The 12,845-nt window shown below is 41.1% G+C and overlaps 1 protein-coding gene across 1 annotated transcript in view; it reads right to left on the bottom strand.

The window, feature by feature from the left end:
• Positions 1-328: 328 nt before the first annotated feature.
• Positions 329-12,845, bottom strand: part of LOC134974537 (granzyme A-like) — a 43,566-nt gene continuing 31,049 nt past the window's right edge. The window contains exon 5 of the mRNA XM_063946510.1: positions 329-518. Within this exon, the coding sequence (XP_063802580.1) occupies positions 369-518 (150 nt within the window). The 3' untranslated portion in view covers positions 329-368. The remainder of the gene's footprint in view (positions 519-12,845) is intronic.

The following is a 12,845-nucleotide window of genomic DNA, read 5'->3' as shown; positions in this document are numbered from 1 at the left end:
ATTGGGAGCTGGATATTGACATAATGAATAGGCCAGAGGTTCTCAAACATGGCCCTCAAGCCACCCAAATGGTCCAGATGTAAGTTTATCCATACTTGGTCACAGGTGACTTAATTAGTACCTCAGTCAATTTGAATGAACCATCTGTGCTGAGCCATGGATATACCTAAAACCTGGACCGTTGGGGTGCCTTGAGGACCACGTTTGAGAACCTATGGAATAGGCCCCTACATGAGCTATAAAAATGACCAACATTAGTTTACAAATCAATTCAGGAACATTTTAGTATTGCCCTATGTAACAAGTACAAAAGACACAGACAAAAGGAAAGAAAGCTAGGCAATAAAAAAGACAGAATTATCTGTTAGTTATTTTATTTGTTTTTTAATCCATTTTACATATTCTTTAGTGAGACGGGTATAGACATCCGCTCCGTTGGGAGTTCCACACAGAATTGATCCAAAAGAAATGATGGCCTTTTGGAATCCTCCACAAATTAGAGGCCCTCCAACATCACCCTGCAATGAACAGATTCTTATTAGTCACACACACATATACAGTATATATACAGTATATATATATATATACACTGCTCAAGAAAATAAAGGGAACACTAAAATAACACATCCTAGATGTGAATGAATGAAATATTCTTATTAAATACTTTGTTCTTTACATAGTTGAATGTGCTGACAATAAAATCACACAAAAATGATCAATGGAAATCAAATTTATTAACCCATGGAGGTCTGGATTTGGAGTCACCCTCAAAATTAAAGTGGAAAAACACTACAGGCTGATCCAACTTTGATGTAATGTCCTTAAAACAAGTCAAAATGAGGCTCAGTAGTGTGTGTGGCCTCCACGTGCCTGTATGACCTCCCTACAACCCACACAAGTGGCTCAGGTAGTGCAGCTCATCCAGGATGGCACATCAATGCGAGCTGTGGCAAGAAGGTTTGCTGTGTCTGTCAGCGTAGTGTCCAGAGCATGGAGGCGCTACCAGGAGACAGGCCAGTACATCAGGAGACGTGGAGGAGGCCGTAGGAGGGCAACAACCCAGCAGCAGGACCGCTACCTCTGCCTTTGTGCAAGGAGGAACAGAAGGAACACTGCCAGAACCCTGCAAAATGACCTCCAGCAAGCCACAAATGTGCATGTGTCTACTCAAATGATCAGAAACAGACTCCATGAGGGTGATATGAGGGCCCGACGCCCACAGGTGGGGGTTGTGCTTACAGCCCAACACCGTGCAGGACGTTTGGCATTTGCCAGAGAACATCAAGATTGGCAAATTCGCCACTGGCGCCCTGTGCTCTTCACAGATGAAAGCAGGTTCTCACTGAGCACATGTGACAGACGTGACAGAGTCTGGAGACGCCAAGGAGAACGTTCTGCAGCCTGCAACATCCTCCAGCATGACCGGTTTGGCAGTGGGTCAGTAATGGTGTGGGGTGGCATTTCTTTGGGGGCCGCACAGCCCTCCATGTGCTCGTCAGAGGTATCCTGACTGCCATTAGGTACCGAGATGAGATCCTCAGACCCCTTGTGAGACCATATGCTGGTGCGGTTGGCCCTGGGTTCCTCCTAATGCAAGACAATGCTAGACCTCATGTGCAGGAATGTGTCAGCAGTTCCTGCAAGACGAAGGCATTGATGCTATGGACTGGCCCGCCCGTTCCCCAGACCGGAATCCAATTGAGCACATCTGGGACATCATGTCTCGCTCCATCCACCAATGCACCAAGTTCAAGTTCAATTTATTGTCATCAGCCAAACAATTTGACAGACGAAATTACAATAGTACATAGCATCAAGTAGCAGGCGACATCATCAAAACTAACAAAACATACAATCATACATTTAACATGCGTACTGCAGATGGAATAAAACTGATCCTAAAACGACTGGTTCGGGTTAACAAAGCATGAAACCTCTTTCGGGAGGGAAGTTTGACAAAGAACTCACTAAAAGGATGCTCGCTTTCCGATAAAATACACCTAGCTTTGCTTAAAACCCTACACCTATACAACTCGTCAAAGCTAGGCAATGGCATGCCAATGATTTTACTGGCAGTTTTCCTGATTCTCTCTAATGCACACCGATCTTTTAAAGTGCAACCACCATACCATGCCACAATACCATAACTAAGGATGCTCTCTACCGAGCACCTATAGAAGTTTAACATGGTCTGAGCACCAACACCAGCCGCCCTTAAACGTCGCAGGAAAAAAAGTCATTGTTGTGCCTTTTTTACTGTAACTAACAGGTGCTCTGACCATGTCAAACATGACGAAATCTGAATGCCCAAAAAGCGGAACGAAATAACCATTTCGACAGCCTGATCACAAACAAACACTGGCGTTTTCTGCGACTGTCTTCTCCTAAAGTCCACAACCAGTTCTTTAGTCTTCCCGCTATTTAAAAACAAATTATTTTCATTGCTCCAATCGACTAACTTCGCAACTTCCGCCCTGTAAGCTAACTCGTCATCATCCCTAATTAACCCTACTACAGCAATATCATCCGCAAATGTAATCATTTTGACAGATGCATCTGCTGACACACAATCATAAGTGAACAACGAATATAGAAAAGGGCTGAGAACACAGCCCTGGGGTACACCTGTATTTATCTGCGCCTCCCCGGACCGAATGCTACCCATTTTAAAAGTCTGAGGACGATTAGTCAAAAATTCTAAAACCCAATTACAAAGTAAAACTATCAATGCCTAGCGCAGATAGTTTGTTTATCAAAGATACCGGAATCACTGTGTTAAAAGCAGAACTAAAATCAACAAATAATATCCTGGCATAAACAGTCCTCTCTTCCAAAGGAGACAAAATAGAATGCAACAATAAAATAATCGCATCATCAGTACACCGATTCCGTCTATAAGCGAACTGGAACAGATCAAACCCAGTGGTGAAGAAGGATTTAATATGATTCAATACCAGTCTCTCAAAGCATTTCATTATGAGAGATGTTAATGCTATAGGCCGGTAGTCATTAAGACACCACAGACTGTCCAGGACTTGGCGGATGCTTTAGTCCAGGTCTGGGAGGAGATCCCTCAGGAGACCATCCGCCACCTCATCAGGAACATGCCCAGGCATTGTAGGGAGGTCATACAGGCACGTGGAGGCCACACACACTACTGAGCCTCATTTTGACTTTTTTTAAGGACATTACATCAAAGTTGGATCAGCCTGTAGTGTGTTTTTCCACTTTAATTTTGAGGGTGACTCCAAATCCAGACCTCCATGGGTTAATAAATTTGATTTCCATTGATAATTTTTGTGTGATTTTGTTGTCAGCACATTCAACTATGTAAAGAACAAAGTATTTAATAAGAATATTTCATTCATTCATTCAGATCTAGGATGTGTTATTTTAGTGTTCCCTTTATTTTTTTGAGCAGTGATATATATATATATATATATATATATATTGGAAATAGTGTTGCGCTCAATCCTGTTGCCTTAATTAATTGATTAATGATCTTAATGATACCCCTTAATTTAAATGAATTAATTGATGTAGTGGATATCTCATTAAGCAATATGCAGAGCAAGCAAATAATGTGTGGTCCTCTGTTGGACAGAAACAATGATTAGAAACATATGACAAATTAAAGAGTAAACAGGTACTAACTGGTACAGTTAGTACCTGTTTACTGTTTAATTTGTCATATGTTTCTAATCATTGTTTCTGTCCAACAGAGGACCACACATTATTTGCTTGCTCTGCATATTGCTTAATGAGATATCCACTACATCAATTAATTCATTTAAATTAAGGGGTATCATTAAGATCATTAATCAATTAATTAAGGCAACAGGATTGAGCGCAACACTATTTCCAATATTTCTGTAGCTTGAATCAGGTTGGTCACCTGAAAGTGTAGCAGCTCGTCCGCGTAATAGATCCCGATGCGCAGATAATTCCATAGTGTATATATATATTTACACATACACACATACACACACACACACACAGGTTGAGTATCCCATATCCAAAATGCTTGGGACCAGAGGTATTTTGGATATGGGATTTTTCCGTATTTTGGAATAATTGCATACCATAATGAGAGATCATAGCGATGAGACCCAAGTCTAAGCACAGAATGTATTTATGTTTCATATACACCTTATACACACAGCCTTAAGGTCATTTTAGTTAATATTTTTTAAACTTTGTGCAATAAACAAAGTTTGTGTACATACACACAATTAATTTATCTTCCATGCACAGCTTATTATACACAAAGCATGAAGGTCATTTAATACAATATTTTTAATACTTTTGTGTATTAAACAAAGTTTGTGTACATTGAGCCATCAGAAAACAAAGGTTTCACTATCTCACTCTGACTCAAGATATTCTATATTTTGGAATATTCTGTATTTCGGAATATTTGGATATGGGATACTCAACTTGAATATTATTTTTGCCAATGTTTTGTACAGTCTGATACAGAAGTTTGGCTCTCCGGTCAACTTGCATTCTTCTGTAAGGGGATATTTATCTAAATAAATTGCAAAAATGAGGCATCCCTGTGATGCATGTACTGTAGGGGGGCCGCAGCATAACTGTATTCGGCTAAATGAATAGCAATACATGGACACCTTGATGGTAATCTGATTTTATACACGTTTCCAATTCTGAACTTTATATTGCACGTACACTTTCTATTTTCAATATTTCACAGATACTGTTAATGAAGGACAACCATCCCCCTTTTTACTAATTCAATTATTAAAAGCTATGTTTTAATAAATGGAAGGACATCTAGAAATGGAATATTACTTATTAAAATAATATCAGAAATGTTATCATTACTCACTCCTGAAGTGACCCTAGAATACTCCGTCTATTTCTTACAAAGAATTGCCATATAACATACAGATCTACACACACACACACACACACACACACACACACACACACGTACGGATTGCAGGCGGCACTCACGGTCTTATATCAAATAAATGACCCGGACACTCCTGGGTTCAATACAACGTTTCGGTTTTTATAAACCTTCGTCAGGTATGAAAGAAATACAAAGAGTAAGCTTACCTTTATACACAAACTGAAACACCAAGTGAGAAACTCGTGCAGTACCACTTCCCATGCTTCCGCTGACGTCATCACTTACAGACGGCGCCAATGCGGTGACTGGGACAAAATTAAAGTGAAGCCGTCACCATGGATACATCTACATAATGTCAGTATTATACATATCACACAGTTGATCTTAACATAATCACTAGGATCATAAAAGCATGACGTTCACAGGAAACAGTTAAAGGAAATCATTTCATTTAATCCATGCGGGGAAACGGTATTCAATAAGTGAATCCACTTGATCTCAAGTTGCAAGAGGATTCCCCCTCTGCCCCCCCCCCCCCCCCTAATATCTTCCTTTACATGGTCCACCATCATGTAACGAAGTGAAGAAAGGCTATGTTTGCAAGCTTTGAAATGTTTAGCAACGGGCTGATCTACATTCTTCCCCTCTAGTATCTGCTTGATGGCACTACGATGCTGTGCCATCCGTTCTTTAAACTGGCATACCGTCTTGCCTATATAGTATAAACTACAGGGGCACCTGATGCAGTAAATAACATACTTGCTAGTACATGTGAATACGTGTCTTAATTTAATCTGTTTTCCATTATGTGGGTGTCTAATATAATCACCAGTATCTAAGTAAGTACAAGTGGTGCAACCTAAGCATCTGTAATTGCCCGGTTTTCTTGTCATAAAGTGCCCAGGGTGTACGGTTGAAAGATTGGCAATATCAGTGTGCACCACATGATCTCCGATATTCTTTCCGCTTGTGTAACAAGGGAGTAAAGCCCGATCGGACAATTCTGAAAGATCTGGGTCAGTTTGCACTACTGGCCAGACCCTTTTAGCAGTATTGACAATTTTCTTAGTTGATACTGTGTAATTGTTTACCCAAATCATAGTAGTATCCATCTTATTGAACTTGTTACTAATGTTGTCCTTCACTTTAGGTGCTGCAATTGCCTTCGTTCTAGCTAGTTGCAAATCTTTATTGCTATATCCCCTTTCCAAGATTTTTTTTGTCATTATGTCCATCTTACTCACTTCATCCGCGGGATCAATGCAAATGCGGTGAACACGCAGATACTGTGAGTAAGGGAGACCTCTTTTAAGCGAGCTGGGGTGATGACTGGAAGCATGAAGCATATTGTTACAGTCAGTGGGTTTTTGGTAAATGGATGTAATGAAATCCGCACCACTAATTTTCACTTCTACATCAAGAAAATGTATACTCTCCTTGTGGATATTCCAAGTAAACTTGATGTGCTGATCCATGGTGTTAACCTGTAACATCATGACTTTAAATATCTCCTCAGTGCCCCTCCACAGGAGGAACACGTCATCTATGTATCTCGTATACAGGGGTATAAGGTGAGCAAATTCCTGCCTACCAAAAAACAATTGATTCTCAACTGAGAACATAAAAGCATTCGCATAGGTTGGTGCGACACAAGCTCCCATCGCACAACCACGGGTCTGCAAAAAAATTCATTATTAAAGATGAAATAATTCCTTTCTAAAACCAATCTCAATAGTTGCAAAAAAAATTCCACATCAGGACCATTATAAAGAGTATTATCAGTGATCAAATGTTGTACAGCCTCCAGCCCTCTATCATGGGGGATGTTCGTATACAGGCTTACGACATCAGCAGTGCACAACCAGCAATCTTCTGGAATGGCACCAAAATAACTCAATTTATGCAGAAACATGGTCGTATCCTTAAGGTATGTACTTCTATCTTGCACCACCGGCTGAAGGTAGTAATCAAGATATTTGGAAACTTGATAGTATAAGGAGTCCCTGGCAGACACTATGGGTCTGCCAGGCGGCTTCTCACTATTCTTGTGCAACTTGGGAAGCAAATTGAAGATTGGTACCCGGGGGTGTTCACAACACAGAGCTTTTTTCACAGACTCTGTTATGTGACCAGCCTCCACAGCAGACAACAAAACATCCTCAAGCTCCCTTTGATAGACAGCCGTAGGATCATTCTCCAATTTAACATACACATATTCATCACATAACTGCCTGTAAGCCTCATCTTTATAATTACTTATATCTTGCATCACAATACCCCCACCTTTGTCGGCAGGGCGTATCGTTATGTCTTTGCAAATAGAAAGATAACGCAAAGCCTTCCATTCTGCTGATGATAAATTCCTATTACAACTGACATTTTCTCTATCACATGAGTCAATACAATTAGTAATCGTTCTAGTGAAAGCTTTAATAGCTATATTAGAAGAATAAGGGTCGAAATTAGATTTCAATCTGACAGGACATACTGGTTTTTCAAATCTCACCAAAGACTTATCAGAGTCATTCTTACTAAAAAACTCTTTCAGTCTCAGTTGCCTGTTCAGGCGACTCAAATCGATTTTGCTATTGAGACCATTATGGGGATTCGTTGGGACAAAGTTGAGACCTCTGCTCAGTACCGCAATCTCACAGTCAGAAAGTGGGCGTGATGACAAATTATAAATCATTTTTTGTTTGTTTTTGCAGCTCGCTTTGATCTCCCTTTCACATTGGCCGCCTCTTCGGGTTCTTTGTCTCCTCCTCCGTCCACCTTGGCTCTCGTTTTCACCCCTAAAAGGGATCGGCCCCTCGGTTTAGCACGACTAGTGCTCGGTAGTTCGGATTCACTGTATGAAGTTCCACTGGAGGTATCAGTCTCTTGGGATGATCGTCCTGCTTGTTTGTTGAATTTATTAAACCTCTTACGGTATGGTCTCCGCCCACCAGTTTGTGGGTTAGCCCAGTAATAAACCCGGTTTTCATCATAATCTCTGTTTACAGTAGCTAATTTCTTAGTTTTAAATTTAATTAATTCGGATTTATATTTTTCCACCTCTGTGTTTAACTTAGAGACCCAATCTACAGATGTATCTGAGATCAAAATGTCCAAGCTGTTCTGCTCCAAGATTTTAATTCTCTCTCTAGTCACAGTCAGCTCCCTCGTGGCCTCCTCTATAACGAGCAACATCAAATCAAACGAGGCTTTGTTAAGTACAGCTGCCCATTTCTGACAGAAGTCGGGGTTATAACGCCCAATCGTGGGCATGTTTTTTATGCGGAAACCCCTTGGAATTTTTTTGTCCCGAAAATAATCAGATAAACATACTCCATGTAGATAAAAGTCAGTTTCCCTGTTCCTGAGTCTCAGAAAATCAGTGTAAATTTGTTCATTAGTTGCGGCCCCAGTAGTCTGTGCCAGTCTGTCCGTTACCAGAATACGATTTGCATCAATATCGGATAAGGACAGAGTTTCCCCCGTCGGTAGTGTGGTGGCTCTGTATCCTATATTATCCTCTGAGATCGTATCCATGGTGCACAGCCAAGTGAAAATTTAAAAACAGTCAAAAGAAAGTACTGACCCACGTGGTTCTAGTGGGCGCGGGTGCCCTAGTAATGGTATGGATATGGCAGTCCAACCTGTAACAAGGTAGCAGATACACTCGGCACTCCGCTGTCACAATCAAAGCATCTTGCCCGGTGCCCTCCTTCTGTGTGAAGTACAAGTACGGATTGCAGGCGGCACTCACGGTCTTATATCAAATAAATGACCCGGACACTCCTGGGTTCAATACAACGTTTCGGTTTTTATAAACCTTCGTCAGGTATGAAAGAAATACAAAGAGTAAGCTTACCTTTATACACAAACTGAAACACCAAGTGAGAAACTCGTGCAGTACCACTTCCCATGCTTCCGCTGACGTCATCACTTACAGACGGCGCCAATGCGGTGACTGGGACAAAATTAAAGTGAAGCCGTCACCATGGATACATCTACATAATGTCAGTATTATACATATCACACAGTTGATCTTAACATAATCACTAGGATCATAAAAGCATGACGTTCACAGGAAACAGTTAAAGGAAATCATTTCATTTAATCCATGCGGGGAAACGGTATTCAATAAGTGAATCCACTTGATCTCAAGTTGCAAGAGGATTCTCCCTCTGTCCCCCGCCAGATTAAATTAAGACACATATTCACATGTTCTAGCAAGTATGTTATTTACTGCATCAGGTGCCCCTGTAGTTTATACTATATAGGCAAGACGGTATGCCAGTTTAAAGAACGGATGGCACAGCATCGTAGTGCCATCAAGCAGATACTAGAGGGGAAGAATGTAGATCAGCCCGTTGCTAAACATTTCAAAGCTTGCAAACATAGCCTTTCTTCACTTCGTTACATGATGGTGGACCATGTAAAGGAAGATATTAGGGGGGGGGGGACAGAGGGAGAATCCTCTTGCAACTTGAGATCAAGTGGATTCACTTATTGAATACCGTTTCCCCGCATGGATTAAATGAAATGATTTCCTTTAACTGTTTCCTGTGAACGTCATGCTTTTATGATCCTAGTGATTATGTTAAGATCAACTGTGTGATATGTATAATACTGACATTATGTAGATGTATCCATGGTGACGGCTTCACTTTAATTTTGTCCCAGTCACCGCATTGGCGCCGTCTGTAAGTGATGACGTCAGCGGAAGCATGGGAAGTGGTACTGCACGAGTTTCTCACTTGGTGTTTCAGTTTGTGTATAAAGGTAAGCTTACTCTTTGTATTTCTTTCATACCTGACGAAGGTTTATAAAAACCGAAACGTTGTATTGAACCCAGGAGTGTCCGGGTCATTTATTTGATATAAGACCGTGAGTTCCGCCTGCAATCCGTACTTGTACTTCACACAGAAGGAGGGCACCGGGCAAGATGCTTTGATTGTGACAGCGGAGTGCCGAGTGTATCTGCTACCTTGTTACAGGTTGGACTGCCATATCCATACCATTACTAGGGCACCCGCGCCCACTAGAACCACGTGGGTCAGTACTTTCTTTTGACTGTTTTTAAATTTTCACTTGGCTGTGCACCATGGATACGATCTCAGAGGATAATATAGGATACAGAGCCACCACACTACCGACGGGGGAAACTCTGTCCTTATCCGATATTGATGCAAATCGTATTCTGGTAACGGACAGACTGGCACAGACTACTGGGGCCGCAACTAATGAACAAATTTACACTGATTTTCTGAGACTCAGGAACAGGGAAACTGACTTTTATCTACATGGAGTATGTTTATCTGATTATTTTCGGGACAAAAAAATTCCAAGGGGTTTCCGCATAAACAACATGCCCACGATTGGGCGTTATAACCCCGACTTCTGTCGGAAATGGGCAGCTGTACTTAACAAAGCCTCGTTTGATTTGATGTTGCTCGTTATAGAGGAGGCCACGAGGGAGCTGACTGTGACTAGAGAGAGAATTAAAATCTTGGAGCAGAACAGCTTGGACATTTTGATCTCAGATACATCTGTAGATTGGGTCTCTAAATTAAACACAGAGGTGGAAAAATATAAATCCGAATTAATTAAATTTAAAACTAAGAAATTAGCTACTGTAAACAGAGATTATGATGAAAACCGGGTTTATTACTGGGCTAACCCACAAACTGGTGGGCGGAGACCATACCGTAAGAGGTTTAATAAATTCAACAAACAAGCAGGACGATCATCCCAAGAGACTGATACCTCCAGTGGAACTTCATACAGTGAATCCGAACTACCGAGCACTAGTCGTGCTAAACCGAGGGCCGATCCCCTTTAGGGGTGAAAACGAGAGCCAAGGTGGACGGAGGAGGAGACAAAGAACCCGAAGAGGCGGCCAATGTGAAAGGGAGATCAAAGCGAGCTGCAAAAACAAAACAAAAATGATTTATAATTTGTCATCACGCCCACTTTCTGACTGTGAGATTGCGGTACTGAGCAGAGGTCTCAACTTTGTCCCAACGAATCCCCATAATAGTCTCAATAGCAAAATCGATTTGAGTCTCCTGAACAGGCAACTGAGACTGAAAGAGTTTTTTAGTAAGAATGACTCTGATAAGTCTTTGGTGAGATTTGAAAAACCAGTATGTCCTGTCAGATTGAAATCTAATTTCGACCCTTATTCTTCTAATATAGCTATTAAAGCTTTCACTAGAACGATTACTAATTGTATTGACTCATGTGATAGAGAAAATGTCAGTTGTAATAGGAATTTATCATCAGCAGAATGGAAGGCTTTGCGTTATCTTTCTATTTGCAAAGACATAACGATACGCCCTGCCGACAAAGGTGGGGGTATTGTGGTGCAAGATATAAGTGATTATAAAGATGAGGCTTACAGGCAGTTATGTGATGAATATGTGTATGTTAAATTGGAGAATGATCCTACGGCTGTCTATCAAAGGGAGCTTGAGGATGTTTTGTTGTCTGCTGTGGAGGCTGGTCACATAACAGAGTCTGTGAAAAAAGCTCTGTGTTGTGAACACCCCCGGGTACCAATCTTCAATTTGCTTCCCAAGTTGCACAAGAATAGTGAGAAGCCGCCTGGCAGACCCATAGTGTCTGCCAGGGACTCCTTATACTATCAAGTTTCCAAATATCTTGATTACTACCTTCAGCCGGTGGTGCAAGATAGAAGTACATACCTTAAGGATACGACCATGTTTCTGCATAAATTGAGTTATTTTGGTGCCATTCCAGAAGATTGCTGGTTGTGCACTGCTGATGTCGTAAGCCTGTATACGAACATCCCCCATGATAGAGGGCTGGAGGCTGTACAACATTTGATCACTGATAATACTCTTTATAATGGTCCTGATGTGGAATTTTTTTTGCAACTATTGAGATTGGTTTTAGAAAGGAATTATTTCATCTTTAATAATGAATTTTTTTGCAGACCCGTGGTTGTGCGATGGGAGCTTGTGTCTCACCAACCTATGCGAATGCTTTTATGTTCTCAGTTGAGAATCAATTGTTTTTTGGTAGGCAGGAATTTGCTCACCTTATACCCCTGCATACGAGATACATAGATGACGTGTTCCTCCTGTGGAGGGGCACTGAGGAGATATTTAAAGTCATGATGTTACAGGTTAACACCAGGGATCAGCACATCAAGTTTACTTGGAATATCCAGAAGGAGAGTATACATTTTCTTGATGTAGAAGTGAAAATTAGTGGTGCGGATTTCATTACATCCATTTACCAAAAACCCACTGACTGTAACAATATGCTTCATGCTTCCAGTCATCACCCCAGCTCGCTTAAAAGAGGTCTCCCTTACTCACAGTATCTGCGTGTTCACCGCATTTGCATTGATCCCGCGGATGAAGTGAGTAAGATGGACATAATGACAAAAAAATTCTTGGAAAGGGGATATAGCAATAAAGATTTGCGACTAGCTAGAACGAAGGCAATTGCAGCACCTAAAGTGAAGGACAACATTAGTAACAAGTTCAATAAGATGGATACTACTATGATTTGGGTAAACAATTACACAGTATCAACTAAGAAAATTGTCAATACTGCTAAAAGGGTCTGGCCAGTAGTGCAAACTGACCCAGATCTTTCAGAATTGTCCGATCGGGCTTTACTCCCTTGTTACACAAGCGGAAAGAATATCGGAGATCATGTGGTGCACACTGATATTGCCAATCTTTCAACCGTACACCCTGGGCACTTTATGACAAGAAAACCGGGCAATTACAGATGCTTAGGTTGCACCACTTGTACTTACTTAGATACTGGTGATTATATTAGACACCCACATAATGGAAAACAGATTAAATTAAGACACGTATTCACATGTACTAGCAAGTATGTTATTTACTGCATCAGGTGCCCCTGTAGTTTATACTATATAGGCAAGACGGTATGCCAGTTTAAAGAACGGATGGCACAGCATCGTAGTGCCATCAAGCAGATACTA

This window comes from Pseudophryne corroboree, chromosome 1, assembly GCF_028390025.1.
Source record: "Pseudophryne corroboree isolate aPseCor3 chromosome 1, aPseCor3.hap2, whole genome shotgun sequence".
NCBI classification, from domain to species: Eukaryota; Metazoa; Chordata; class Amphibia; order Anura; family Myobatrachidae; genus Pseudophryne; species Pseudophryne corroboree.
The sequence above is the reverse complement of the archived record's forward strand: the minus strand, read 5'-3'. Positions and strand labels throughout refer to the sequence as shown.